Source organism: Adiantum capillus-veneris, chromosome 7 (assembly GCF_014529385.1).
Source record: "Adiantum capillus-veneris isolate H3 chromosome 7, ASM1452938v2, whole genome shotgun sequence".
NCBI lineage: Eukaryota > Viridiplantae > Streptophyta > Polypodiopsida > Polypodiales > Pteridaceae > Adiantum > Adiantum capillus-veneris.
In genome coordinates, this window is record NC_140937.1 from 170,437,734 (window position 1) to 170,452,635 (window position 14,902).

The 14,902-nt window shown below is 45.0% G+C and overlaps 1 protein-coding gene across 1 annotated transcript; it reads left to right on the forward strand.

The window, feature by feature from the left end:
- Positions 1-4,140: 4,140 nt before the first annotated feature.
- Positions 4,141-5,808, forward strand: LOC147455036 (uncharacterized). The gene has a single exon (XM_086517471.1). It carries the CDS (start codon positions 4,380-4,382, stop codon positions 5,319-5,321), a length of 942 nt encoding a protein of 313 aa, XP_086373597.1. The 5' UTR covers positions 4,141-4,379; the 3' UTR covers positions 5,322-5,808.
- Positions 5,809-14,902: the final 9,094 nt, after the last annotated feature.

A 14,902-nucleotide genomic window follows, 5' to 3' on the forward strand; every position in this document is an offset into this window, starting at 1 on the left:
TCCTTCTTCAAGCTTGTGAGAAGTGAGAGCCTACACCAACACTCTTGGCTATGGAATGCAAATCCAACCAAGAGTCATGCTTCAATGCTTAAGCTTGCCATCTTCTCCATCTTCATTACTATGCTATTATGTATGCTAGCAAGAAGAGTAATGATAAGTGAGGAACTATTTCTTTCTCCTATGAAATGTTTCTTCTTCCTCTTCCCTATCCTCATTCCCCGCTAGCTCTCTCCACCTTCAAAGGTGTTTGAGGCCTTGGGACTCAGGCTTGGGATAGTTAATGCTCTCTACAAAGTTTATATTATGCTTGTGATGCATGAAGCTTTCCATCTTCATTGCATCAACTAGGTCACAAGGAACACAAAGATTGTATTGTACCAAGTCTCTCTTGATGGGAGAAACTATAATACAAATGCCTATTGGAGGGGGGACCGGCTTCGTATGAATTTGGTCCTCAACTATTGTCATGTTCTCTAAACTCTCTCTCTTGCAAAAGTATTGCTCATGCCAAGTTAACTAAGTACCATGTTTATGTTGCTACCATCAATTAAGTTCACCCGCTATGCTCACAAAGTAATCTCACAAAAGTGCTTCATCTAATTTCCTAATTCCGCTACTCTCAAAATTCATAGGCCATTTCCATTACAAAATTCATGAGACATATACTCCCCCCCTCGACCGGAACGGAGGGTGCCCATAGTACATTTCGAGACATTTCCAGCCATAGCCAGAAATTGTTTGAAGCACATAAAACTTTGGACTTCGCTTTAAGCGGAAATACCCATGCATGCCTGGAGTAATCATCAATGAAAGTCACGAAGTAAAGGTAATTGCCCAAGGACAGAGTTTGCATGGGCTCACAAACATCACTATGCACAAGCTGCAACCTGCATGTGACCTTAACTGAACCATCCTTTGGAAACTTCGAACGCTGCATCTTACCCAAAATACAGCCTTCACAAACATGTTTGACAGGTGCTTCGAGAGGCGGCAAAGAAGCAACCATATCAGACTTCTGCAAATGCAAATGCAGCAAACTGGTAAAATTCAGATGACCAAAACGTGCATGCCAAAGTTTTTCATCTGAAATAGCCCTTGAATCTGCAACTGCATTTGCAAAATTTTGTCCACCCTTGTCATACAAAGTGAGCTTATACAGCCCATGATACAAAAGCCCAGATGCAACAATTTCATCACCAAAACTAAGATCATGAACTGTACATCTGTCATCCAAAAATTTGACTACAAGTCCAAGTCTAGCAAGTGCAGATACATACAAAAGATTCTTCTTGATCCCAGGTTCATAAAGTGCATCAACAAGTGTGAAAGAACTGCCATTTGCAGCAGTAAGCACAATCTTTCTAACTCCCTGAATCGGATAAGAGGCATTGTTGGCACAAGTGCCTGAATTCCCATGAGGGACAGACTAGAGAGAGGTGAACAATTCACGATGTGAGGTAATGTGCTTTGTAGCACCACTATCGAAATACCACACATGTAAATCTATAGCAATTGACATGCATGCATCATGGACAGCAGGATTGTAAGTGCACACTCTGCATTAAAAGCCCATTCTGCATCAACATCAGCATCACAGTCTCCTTTCACAGAGGACTCAACGATGGCTACAGTGGAACCACCCTCTTTCTTCTTAGTCTCTTTGGCCTTCAACTTAGGACACTGCTTGATCAAGTTATCATTAGCTTTACAATAATGGCAATGCATCTTCTTTTTGCCCTTATCACCAAAATTCCCAGACGAAGTGCTGCCAACAGAAGCATTGGGAACATAAGTTTTACCACTCGCAGCAGAACCATAAGAAGTGGCTGCATTGCTGTTACCACCCTTTCTTTGAGAAGCAAAAAAAACATGTTCAACTGCACGCTGTCTAGTCCTGTTTTTTTTGGAAAGTGACTCTTGCAACAACAATGTGCATAATGCATCAAACTTGACAACTTCAGGATCTTGTTGGGTCATAAGCCTCCAAGTACTAGCAAAAGTCTGATAAGAACCTGGTAAGGCATCAAGAACAGTTTGCACAAGGGAACTATCTGAAATGACTTCACCGTGGACACATCTTCCTTGGCCTCACCCTTCATACTCTTCTCTATCTCTGACTCATCAATATTCTAAAGCTCTAAGGCAAGTTCCATTTCTTTTCTTTTCTCATCTTTCATGAGGATTGATTCTGCCTTCACCCACTTAGGTACAAAGCTCTCTTTTTGTGCGCGCCTATTTGGGGGTCAGTAGCGTAGGAGAAAGCTGTGGAGCCTCTCCATTAAACTTGTCTTGGGCTTTGACTAGGGTCTGTGTAGGTTCGTGTTTCTCAACCTTTGCTATAAGGAGATTTTCATCTCCTCCTCCTCCTCTTCATCCATGCAAGGACTTTGGGGTCAAAGGGTAGGCGATTGCAATTGTGATGACGATGAAGATACTTGTCACGTAAGAGAGACACTCGCCACACAAGCAAATTTGCCTCCGTGTGCTACACATCCACCACTGCTGCAACTAGGCTATGACCTTTACGGCCTCATCACTAAAATTGACCCCTCTCTAGGGAGGTGGGATCAATAGTCCACATTAGGCATCGCAAAGGGGTAGTAGTCTAGGCCGTCCGATCACTTTTGAACTAGGTGTGAATTAATTTGGTGTGAACTCGATGAACTAAGTTTAAACTTGGGTGTGAACTTGGGAAGGTATGTGCACCACACCGTGGGAATCTTTTGCATTCCCTAAACAATCCAACGGTCACAATCAATAGGTGATCGTGAGCCGTTGATCCCACCTCCCAAAAGGAGGTGTCAATTAGTGACATGGCCATATAGGGTGCATTCAGACTCAACACAATAGTGCAAACCAAGAGCGTGCAATTTCCAATGCTGTTTCATTCACACTACAAGGTTTCCACAACTCCCTCTACAGATTACAACTACTAGCCGATTACCTAATTGGCTGCTTCTTTGTTGGGACAATGGTTCCAATCCTAGCCTGCAAAGGGTGATAAAAAGTATGTGGTCTCACTCTTCGGAGGGAGGAAGGATGCCCGTCATGCTGATAGGCTAAAAAACTGCAACACTTTTTGTAAGCCAATTACGTTCTGCCAACTCTACGACACACAATGGCACAAGCTTGAGTTCCAAGTAGTCTGAAACCAGCCTTAGGACTGTGTCACATTGGGGCATCCACCCCACTCCTCATCCCTATATCATGCGAGGTTTTCTTTGAAGATCAAGCGGTGGGAAGGATGGCAGACAAGTAGGGCACATTTATTGCGATGCTCATGATCCGTCCGATGGGTCTGAGTTTACTTTTTCCTCTGTTGATTTACTTTATATGTATGTGAAATGGCTATGGATCAATAAAATCCATATGCTTGCATGTACTAATTGATATGGAAGGCTTTGCATGCAACTTCTCCACAACACAAATGAGTTGGGAGTTCACTTGCACCTTACATCAATGTGTTGCCCACTTTACTGGGAAGTGCCAACAAACATTTGATAGGCATGTAATAGTGTAGCTAGCCCCTTTTATTCTATTCGGATTCACTTGCACCTTACATTTGCGCCGTTTCACAATGCATTCAAGTTGCATATTCTTGACTTAGCTCGCATTTCTTGAATTCGAGCAATCTAAAAACAACAAGTTACCCACTTTGCTGGGAAGTGCCAACAAACTTTGGCAGGTAATAGTGCAACTAGCCCCTTTTATTCTATTGGTCTAAGCAAGATCCGACTGATTTGACTTCTGGATCAATTCAATGTTGTACCTTGCTTTCTTATCTACTCTCTCTCTCTCTCTCTCTCTCCACTTCAAATGTTAGAGCACACCAAGTATTAGGCCCGTGTCAAACAAGTTCAGATGGACGACACTGAGTATGAGTTGGCTCGATAGAAGACATCGCCATGGCATTTCTCTGTCACACACAACGGCGGTCATGGCTTTCTACTCCAACCTTACAAGATGCTCGCCCAAGTAAGGCAACGTCACACATGGCCACATTTACCTAGCTTTCTTATCTATTCTCTCTCTCCCCACTTCAAATGCTAGAGCACACCAAGCACTAGCCCCATGTCAGACGAGTTCAAATGGACGATGAGTTGGCTCCGTAGAAGACGTCGCCATGGCATTTCTCTGTCACACACAACGGCGGTCATGGCCGGACGACCTTACAAGACGCCCGCCCAAGTAAGGCCACGTCACACATGGCGCCTGGTTTTTTTCTTCCGCCTCGTCTGAACTTGCGAGCCGGTTGCAGAAGAAGGGTGGCGAACAGGGCCGCCAACCTTCGGTGTATCATGGAACCTACCGCCGGGCTCGTCTGAACCCGGCCTTATTAGCCTACAGCAATTTTACCTGCGGACTCGCGTCTCAAACAGATGCGAGCGTTTCACAAGCTTGTGAAGAGGACACCCCGCACGTCCTTCTGCTGCAGAGAGAATCTATTATCTGGCGAGCATGGGAAGTACATGCTATACTGCACTCATTCAGAAGGCGAACCTCCAGACCCACCTGAAGGAGAACCTACAGACCCACCTAATGCAATTGCGGCATCACCAGGAGGTCCCGATTGGGAGAAGCTTGAGAAGACAGTTCGTGAGTGGGGAGAGCTTCGCAAAACACGACTCACTGCGAGTGTGTTTGGATTTGCAATTGGCTTCTGGGAGGGCAGGCGTGTGCAGCTATGGAAGGAGAAGATTGGCTTGCTAGAGCCATTCTCTGGAAATCTGGCCACCAATTGGGGGACTCTGAAAGAAGCAACGGCTGTGCAGCGGTATGTCGAACTCACAAACAACAAGGTGACACACCAGCTTTTCAAGTCATACCCTTTAGGAACATCCCTTCCTGATTGGATAGGATGTTCACCAGATGGTCTCATTAGCACCAAGTTACCTATTTTACTTGACAATGGGGGGATTTTAGAGGTCAAGTGCCCATTTAATGGCGGGCAGCCTCAACTAGGCGTGCCGTGGCCTTACGTACCCTACTACTACATGCCCCAGGCACAAGGACTAATGGAGATTTTTGACCGAAACTGGCTGGATTTCTACATATGGACGATGAATGGAAGCTCCATCTACAGGATAGACAGGAATCCAGACCTTTGGGAGCTCATGCTCACTGCATTGAATGATTTCTGGTGGGGTCATGTTACCCCTGCTATACGCCTGCGTTCAAAGGATTCAAATGCCGATGTGAAGCGCTTCAAGCCTGGTCCTCACCATGCTTTATACTTGACGATTGCAAATAAGTGTAGGAAATTAGCGGACAGGGCCCCGTTGCTTTTGAATGATCAACAGCCTCGGCTAGTGAGAAGATGATGGTTTTGTATGTTTGGAGGATATAAACCATTGGTTTCCCGGGCATGTGTTGCCTCACCTGTTGCCAGCTGATGCTACAATTGTGATTCGCTAAGGAAGGCGGCGTTTCTCTAACAGTATGTTCCTTTACTATCTTTAAGTTGGTGTCACGTCCCCATGACATGTATATGAGTAACTATGTACAATTCAACCTCTTGCTGTGTCTTTCTTCCTCCAAAATGCTCTTGGGATGCAAAAAAATTGTGGAGAGGTGTTTGAAAGAAAAGAGTGCTCCCTCTCCAAAAGTGATGTGGGATAGCATGCAATGGTCTTCCATTCATCTTAAACTGCTATGCAAGTAGCCCGTTGTAATATCAGGTTTCCTTCGTTTCCTTTTACGACTCATCTGGTCATGCTTGCATTTCATCTTTCCTATTTTCTTTGACCATGGGTGTGAAGAAGTAAATAAGATTTGTGAGCTGTTCTAATTGATTTTCTATTTTGCTCTTGCCAATTTGCAAATGTGTGACCATTATCAGCGGAGTGTTTGCTGGGTCACTATAATCTTTTATATGTTTCTGTGAAAGGGAAGCAGGCGATTCAACGAATAAGCTGTATACTGGTCATTTAGAGTCAGTAAGAGCTTGGTTAACCTTTGTGGTTGTGATTTGAACAAATGTTATCAATTTTCTTTGTAGTGTCCCGACTCCTGAGCCCCAAACATTGGACTCGCAGGGGCCATTTCTATGATTGACATTTTCCCTCAATTCAGTAGTGGCACATTGCCAATGTTTGCCGACTCAAGGATGACTTAACCAAGACCCTTCTCGTTTTATTAAGTCATGGGGCTACTTTGGAATCAATAACAAAGATCAGATGCATGTTTGAACTGAACCGGGAAATGAACTTGTGAAGTCAGCTGGGTAGGCTAAGTTTGCGACTTTGGTTTTTCATATATAGCAATGTATGTGCTTTTATTGAGAGGGAAAAAGGCTAGGTTTTTGAGCCTGCCATGCTGAAGGCCTTAGTGTTGAGTGAATTTTTGGGTCATCTAGGTGGGGTGATTTAATTGGGCCGTTGGGTAGAGTATCGCTTTTTTGCTTTCCCCCCCCCCCCCCCCCCCCCCCCCCCCGGGTAGAGGAGATCTATGATCTTCTATGTACAACAGCCAGGCTAGGACTTTCAGTGGAGGAGCTCATGTCACAAATTGATGATGTGGCAGAGCAACCCGGACACACACACACACACCCACAAAGTGATGACATGGTTGAGTGTACGTTTGCCGGTAATTCATGTTGATTGGCACGGAACTCCGCATTTTACGCTGGTGTTGACGTGGCCTGGCTGTACGGATTTCCGCAGATTACGCTACTGCTTTTTAATGGTAGATTTTTCACAAGATGCTTTTGGGGCCTAATTGCTTTTGAGTTTAATGCTTTTGGGGCTCTGCTTTTAGCATCCTTTGTAACCTTTATAAGTGACCCAAGGGGCTCACTTCTCAGAGCATCTGGATGCAGAGTCTAAGAGCGAGTACCCGCGGGCAGTTGTACTTTGCTCAAAGGTTAATATAAAAAAAGTAACGTAAGGGGCGCCAGTCTTTGGGGCCTATCTCTCTTGGCATGAAACTACGCCGGGCCGTTTCGACTCTTAATTTTGTGAAGTGTTTTTTGAAGTAAATCTCTGCTGTGTCGCGACAGAATCTTGACTTGGATGTCCAAGTTTGTTATAGTGGTATCAAAGCACAACCGATTTCTCTTCTACCGGGAAATTAGATCCCTTTTCTCGCGACACATATGGATTCCGAAAAGAACCAATCAACCTCTTTTGCAACCGTTGAGGCGGGAGGAGGCAACGCAGAAAATTCAAACGACTTAAGAGAAGATGAGTACGGGCCACCTCGGCCTACACAGTATGAACTTTTGGAGATACAACGTTGACAACAGGTTGATGAGCCTTCAAAGCAGATGCTTCGGTTTGCTAAAGATCCCTAGTTTGCAAAATTTTTGACTCAGCAGTGCATGGCTGATGTGCATGCTCAGTGGCGGAAAGCCACCGAACCACCAATCAAACCGGCAATCAAGAAACCTCCTACTCCGAGGATGTTTACGAACGAAGAACTTCAAGAGGTGGTTCAGACCCAGATTAGTCAGCTTTTGGATATGCAGAATCAATCAAAAAAGCAATTGAAGAAGCGCAAGAAGGGGACTGACTACCCCGATTACTTGGGCCGTCAATCTTCTTTAGCATCTACAAGAAAGTAGAAGTGTGTGGGTTTTGAAGGACTACCCATTACTTCTTCCTCTTCTTCTGACAGTTCTTCTACCTCTTCCGACTCGAGTGAGGAGGACAGAAAGAGCAAGAAGCGAAGCAAAAAGCAAAGTGTTAGGTGCAGCGGAATGAATGTTGTATTTTCTCAAGATTAGTGATCTTTATTTGCTCAAGGTTCCTCTTAGTTCTTAGGGAAAGAGAGAGCTTTCCGTCTTGTAGAGTGCTGTGGTCACGAACAAAGTGAGTGGATATTGTGTGTGCAAGTGAATGAGACTGAGAGAAGGAGAGAGAAGAGATACGGCACCGAGAGTTGTAAAACCCTCCTCCGAAGGCCCCACTCTCGTCGGCGAGAGTGGTCTACTTTGATTGCACAAAGGTGTACAATGCGTATGCAATGGACTGATGCAATGGGACTATGCCGATGACGACGACGACTTGATGGCTGAAATCTGAGATCTTCTAATCGCTGAGTTCTGGACTGTTGCGGTGGCTGAAAATGACTGTTTTGGCTGCGTTTTTATGGCTGAAAATGGGGGGAACATCTGCAATCGTATAGGGGCTGATCTGCTACTGTGTCAGGTTGAAAACTGTGAGAATCCAATTGCTGAATTCTGCGTTTTTGCTACTGCTGAGTTGGTGTTTTTGACAAGGCTGAAAAAACGCTGAATCTGCAAGTGATGTTGGCGTTTTTTTCAAGGCTGAAAAACGCTGGCTGGGATGTATCTGCTGAGGTTGGAACGTCAGGCAAGAGGACTTGTCGGCGATGGCTTGCTGGGAGGAAACGCCAAAGGGAAGGAGTGGATGGCGAGGGTCTGCTGCTGAGAAGTTGTCTGTTGAGCGGGAAGCTCCTGCTGCCTCTTCTGCCAGAAAGTGTGAACTTGGGTTTGCTTATATATTAACTTAGCAAAATTGCCCTACCTACTTTTGTTGGAAAGTCGCTTAAAAATAATAAGTGAAAATCCCAATAAATAGGAAAATAGGCTAAATGCATTGGAAAATTCCCCTAACTGATGCTAATGGATTCTGATGGGAATTCCGCTGATCAGCTGTGTGCAACCGGAGGATATGCATCTATGCTAAGTGACTGGGCATGCACGGTCTACGAATAGACTCACAAAAGTGCCAGATCACTGCTAATCTAGCTGATTGAACTGACGGGAACCCTGCTATGGTGTAGCTTGTCCACGGACACATAGGGTTGGGATGTGTCACGTGACATCCCCTCCTTTTCAAAGTGAGGTACTGGTACCGAACTGTATGGCGTCGAGAGAGATCGCCAACAGCATCCGGAATCCTGGAAGGGACTCTTCGCTGGCCCACTCTGCTCTGTGGGTCGAGCGGTACTTGAACTTCATAAAGGTCTGCAACGCTTGCTTCTTTGGGCCGCGCCGAAAGCGACACAAAGTCGTTTGAATCTCCTTTCTTGCGTCAACTTCGTCTAGAGATCTGCTTCTTTCGTCTTCAAGAATCTCCATGGCTGAAAATTCCTGAAACCATCTCCAACACAAAACCATGAACATACCCATTCCATGTAAAGTGAAGGAAAAAAATATTGTCTTCTCTAAAGACTGTGTATGCAATGTAGATGAACATAGAGACGGAGTGACAACCCGTGCATCAAACACATGCAAACAATGAGGTCGAATCTTTTCTGTTTGATCGAAATCAATCAACTGTGGCAAATCACAATGGAAATGCCCATGCTTGGTGCTCATACAATCATGTGCTCTTTCGGAAACTGTGTCATGCCACGGAAGAGACATGGAATGAGACTTCCTTACATACAAACTTTTCAACTTTTCACGAAAAATCCGCATACATTCGTGCTCATCTATGAGAGAAACGTGCTCAACATACAATATGTCATGCCTAGGAAAAGGGATCACATAACGATGCTGACTAAAATACAGGAAACCTTCACGAATGAAACACTCGAACAATGCGTGCGTATCAATCATGCAAACACACAATACTTCCTGTGATGGTTCTTTGGACCCAGGCTCGAGAGCCAAGATCGCTTCTTCGGGATCTATCGAATCGTCTTGTGGGGATCTGTGGACCTCGACTCGAAAGCCAAGATCGATTCTTGGTGATTGATCGAATCTACAACGAGGTTAGTTTCGCTAGTAAAAGCATCCACTAACACATCATCCTTGTGAACAATCACATCATCTTCATGCAATTCATAATGCTTGTCTTTTTCATCCAAATCTCTATGCAAACCATTGGCATCCAAATCATCATGCTTATCATTGTCATTCAAATCATCATGCAAATCATTATCATTCAATTCATCATGCTTCTCATAACCATGCAAGTTCTGTGTGTCATGCTGTGGAGAAAAAGAGACTGAGAGAGTCTCCTTATCTTGAATTCTTTCCTCCTTGTCCTGCATATTAGCAATGAGAGATGGAGAATGAGCAATGTCCGCTCCATGAATGACAATAGGAGAATCACTTTTGGCATTGAGAGTTATAGTGTTAGTCAGAAAATCCATGAGAGCGTCATTATTACGAAACCATCGAATGCCCAAAATATCATCACATCCTGAGAGAGGAGAAACAACAAATCTTCTAGTGAAGGCAGTCTGTTTAATTGCAAATAACACATCAAGGCATTCCTCGGTGATGAGAGCGTCCATACCAGGACGAAAGCCAGAGACCTCGATAGGAGATCTCGGACTAACTTCGAGGCGGGCTCTCTCAACAAGAGAGGAACTGATCACATCATGCATACTACCTGGGTCAAATAATATGACAAAACGGTGCCCCGACGTACGACCATAACATTTAATGAGAGAATCATCAATGGGAGGGTCCTGAGAAATTGTGGGCACCATCGTGTTATCATTCATTGCATTGACAGATGTAGTGGGTGCTGTGGGTTCTTTAGATTTATTCGATTCAAGCTTAGGACATGTTCTTTTTATGTGACCCTTAATGTGACAATGAAAACAACGACCTTCCTTAGAATACGTGCTTTGTTCTTCTGACGTGATGTATCCTCCTACAATTCCTTGTGCTACCTTTTCATCTGGAGTAAGCTTAGGTTTAGCAGTTGTGTTAGCCTTACCCTTAGATTCATTGGAAGAATTCTTTGATGAGATACTGTTGGAAGATTGGTGAGAAGAGTTATCATTCTTACCATTCTTACCGTTCTTACCGTTCTACGGGTTCTGAGAAGTCTGCGAGGTACTTGTGGAAGTCTTGTTCTCCTTAGGCTTTCCCTTGTTGTGCTTCATCTCCTGTGCGAGAGCAATCGCTACGGCCTTGTTGAGATCGATTGGATCGAATACCTCGACATCGTACTTGATATACTCGTCCAATCCAAAGAGAAAAGCCTCTTTGCGCTCATCATCCGACATGCGTAGTTGGGTACCTAGCTGCAAAACACGATTAGAGAAAGATATAACCGGCATACCATTTTGCTTGAGAGCGCGCCAATCGTCCTTCAATCATGTGAGGTATTGAGGTGGCATAAACTGCGCCTTGAGCTTGTCTTGGAAATCAGCCCAACTAAAAGAGAGGGGCGTGAAATCGTCGGCTGCCTCTAGGTGCGCGGCTAGCTGTGCCTCTTGCCATGCGTGGTACCAATTGATGGCATCACCGGCAAGGTACATAGCTGCCGTCAAAATTTTGCTATTTCCTGTCTTCTTAGTTGTCGCAAAATAAGCATTAAATTGATGCAACCAAGAATGAATAACTGTAGCATCCATCTTATCGTCATACTTACTGAAAGTCAACTTTTCTGTGACTGGATGGTTGGAATCCGTGTCGTGGCTTGCGTCACTTAACGAACTTCCACGATCTTTGGGTGGTTCGGTCTTCGAGGCTAGGATTTTGGCAATAAATTCTTGATTGCGAAGCTCCCTTTGAGCTTCACGCTCGGTGTCCTTTTCTGCTTTTCGTGCATCTCGTTCATCGCGCCCGCGCTCGAGAGCAAGTCGATTTTCTTCTTGTTTTGCGGCAAGAGCAATGCGCTCACGTTCCTGAGCAAGTCGATTTTCTTCTCGTTGTGCGGCCAATCTTGCGTTTCTTTCGTTGCGCTCGCTTTCCTTGGCTTCTTGTGCACGGTCCTTTGCTGCTTGTTCTTCTGCTTTGCTTGCGAGTTGTGCCAATGCAACTCGATTTGTTTCTTGTTGTTGTTCCATCATGTCCAACATCGACTTGACCATCATCTCCATAGGAGTGAGGACAACTCGTGGCGTAGATGGCGAAGAGGGAGGGTTGGAAAAATCTCCTGGTGGGGAGAATTCGTCGTCACCTCTCTCATGCTCATCACCTGAATGCGAAGTATCCATGCCGCTTCGGGTGACGACCATGCACTAGGATCTTTGGTTGTTAAGTTCTCGAGGAACTTGGTTCTTGAGGTTCTTGAGGGTCTTGGGTTCTTGGGGTTCTTGAGGTTCTTGAGGTTTTCTTTCGTTTGCAAATCGCGTTGAGAAGGATCTTCTCTTCACCCGAGTTCTACTCTTTTTTGCGGCGGGTGCACCCCTTGGCGGCCTTGCACTCACACCAAGGTTGCTTTTTCCCACCTCACGTCGATTGGCCGGCCGCTAAGTGCACGGTCTGCTCTCAGTGAGTGAAAAGAGACACAAGGGGAGGCTGGACAAGCCCTTCTTTCTTGGGATTCCTGTCACTCTTCAACAAAACACGATTAGGAATCGTCACGCCCAAGTAAACTTGGGTTCTTGCGATCGCAACAAGCAAAAAAATTCTCGTGGTTCTTTCCTTGAGTAATGCAGAACACTTCCAAAGCTCTGATACCAATGTTAGGTGCAGCGGAATGAATATTGTATTTTCTCAAGATTAGTGATCTTTAGTTGCTCAAGGTTCCTCTTAGTTCTTAGGGAAAGAGAGAGCTTTTCGTCTTGTAGAGTGCTGTGGTCACGAACAAAGTGAGTGGATATTGTGCGTGCAAGTGAATGAGACTGAGAGAAGGAGAGAGAAGAGATACGGTACCGAGAGGTTGTAAAACCCTCCTCCGAAGGCCCCACTCTCGTCGACGAGAGTGGTCTACTTTGATTGCACAAAGGTGTACAATGCGTATGCAATGGACTGATGCAATGGGACTATGCCGATGACGACGACGACTTGATGGCTGAAATCTGAGATCTTCTAATCGCTGAATTCTGGGACTGTTTCGGTGGCTGAAAATGACTGTTTTGGCTGCGTTTTTATGGCTGAAAATGGGGGGAACATCTGCAATCGTATAGGGGTTGATCTGAAGGCTGAAAAACCGCTGAATCTGCAAGTGATGCTGCGTTTTTGTCAAGGCTGAAAAACGCTGGCTGGGATGTATCTGCTGAGGTTGGAACGTCAGGCAAGAGGACTTGTCGGCGATGGCTTGCTGGGAGGAAACGCCAAAGGGAAGGAGTGGATGGCAAGGGTCTACTGCTGAGGGGGGGTACTGCTGAGAAGTTGCTTGTTGAGCGGGAAGCTCCTGCTGCCTCTTCTGCCAGAAAGTGTGAACTTGGGTTTGCTTATATATTAACTTAGCAAAATTGCCCTACCTACTTTTGTTGGAAAGTCACTTAAAAATAATAAGTGAAAATCCCAATAAATAGGAAAATAGGCTAAATGCACTGGAAAATTCCCCTAACTGATGCTAATGGATTCTGATGGGAATTCCGATGATCATGCTGTGTGCAACCGGAGGATATGCATCTATGCTAAGTGATTGGGCATGCTGTCACAAAGTGATGACGTGGCGGATAGCAGAAACCCTAATTTCTGCTAGAAACCCTAATTTCCGAAAATCGCGGAGGCTGAAATTTATTTATTTATATATATTTTTTTGGAAAATGATGAGCGACGCAAATTTCGCTTTTTCTCTACTTAAATGAGAAAGAGAGAGAGAATGCTTTTGCTTTCATGTTTTGACTCTCTGTGAGAGAGAGAGAGCAATTGCTTTTGATTTGAAGCTTTTGGGGCTCTGCTCTTGGGCATCCCTTGTAACCTTTAAATTAGTGGTGAGGGCCTCACTTCTCAGAGCATCTGGACGCAGAGTCTGAGAGTGAAACCCTAACCGCTCTCTTGTACTTTGATGATTGATTAATATAAAAAGAAATACCGAAAGGGGCGCCAGTCTTTGGGGCCAATATCTCTAGGCATGGAACTCCGTCGGGCCAATGCAAATCTATTGTGATCTGTGAATTGTTTTGAAGTGGTTATTTGGTGCTGTCGCGGTTGATTCTTGACTTGGAGTGTCCAAGTCTGTTACAGTGGTATCAGAGCACGGCCGATTTCTCTTCTACGGGAAATCCGATCCCCGAATTTTTTTTCCGCGGCACCTATGGCTTCAAGCAATGATCAGTCGACTCCCTTTGCATCTGGAGATGCGGGCTGGGATCACAACGAAGATTCAGACAGAGAGTATGGCCCGCCTCGGCCTACTCAGGCGGAGCAAAGAGAGATGGAGCGTCGTCAATTGATTGGCGATGCAACAAAGATGATGCTCAATTTTGCCAAGGACCCGAAGATGGCAAAATATATGAACCAGACCTCTTTGGAAGAGGTACAGATGGAGTGGCAGAGAACCACAACACCACTCCCGAAACCCGCTCTCAAGAAACCTTCTGCCTCCAAGAAATATACGGAGAAAGAACTGGAGAACGTGGTTGATGCATGGATTGCTCAGCTTTTTGACACGGAAAAGAAAGCCAAAAAGCACGGCAAAAAGCAGAAGAAAGGCACTGACTTCCCGGGATATTTGGGTCGTCGGTCGACATTTGACAAGGCAAAGAAATTGAAGAAGCGCGTCAAGTTTGAAGACCTACCCAGTTCTTCTTCTTCTTCTTCTGACAGTTCTTCTACCTCCTTGGATTCGAGCGAAGAAGACAGAAAAGGAAAAAAGCGAAGCAAGAAGCAACGCTTTGGAAAGGGCAAGAAAAAGGCAAAGAAGGCTACATCTCGCCCAGAGACTGACAGTTCTACTGAGGACTCGTCTACAGACAGCTCAGATTCCGATGACAGAAAGTTTTATGCGAACAAGAAGAATTTTTACAAAGCCAACCAGTATGACTTTCTCGAAGATAAAAGCAAGAAAGTCCGAGAGTTTAAGGAAGGTGGCCACTTGATCAAGTTTGATACTTTTTCAAGATACTCGGATGCTTCGAAGGTTGTGTCTTTTTTCAGCAGTTTGACATCGCTTTCGCGGGAGGACGCTATTCAGAGCACTCCAAGATTCGGAGAGCTGCCTCAAGGGGAATGCTCGTACTTGGTGGTCCACGCTTCTATTAAGCAAGACTGTGCCAGTTACATGGCTGAAATTCAAGAGGCTTTTTATTTCTTCTTGGTTGACTCAAGAGTTTGAGCGAGATATACGAGCTGCTT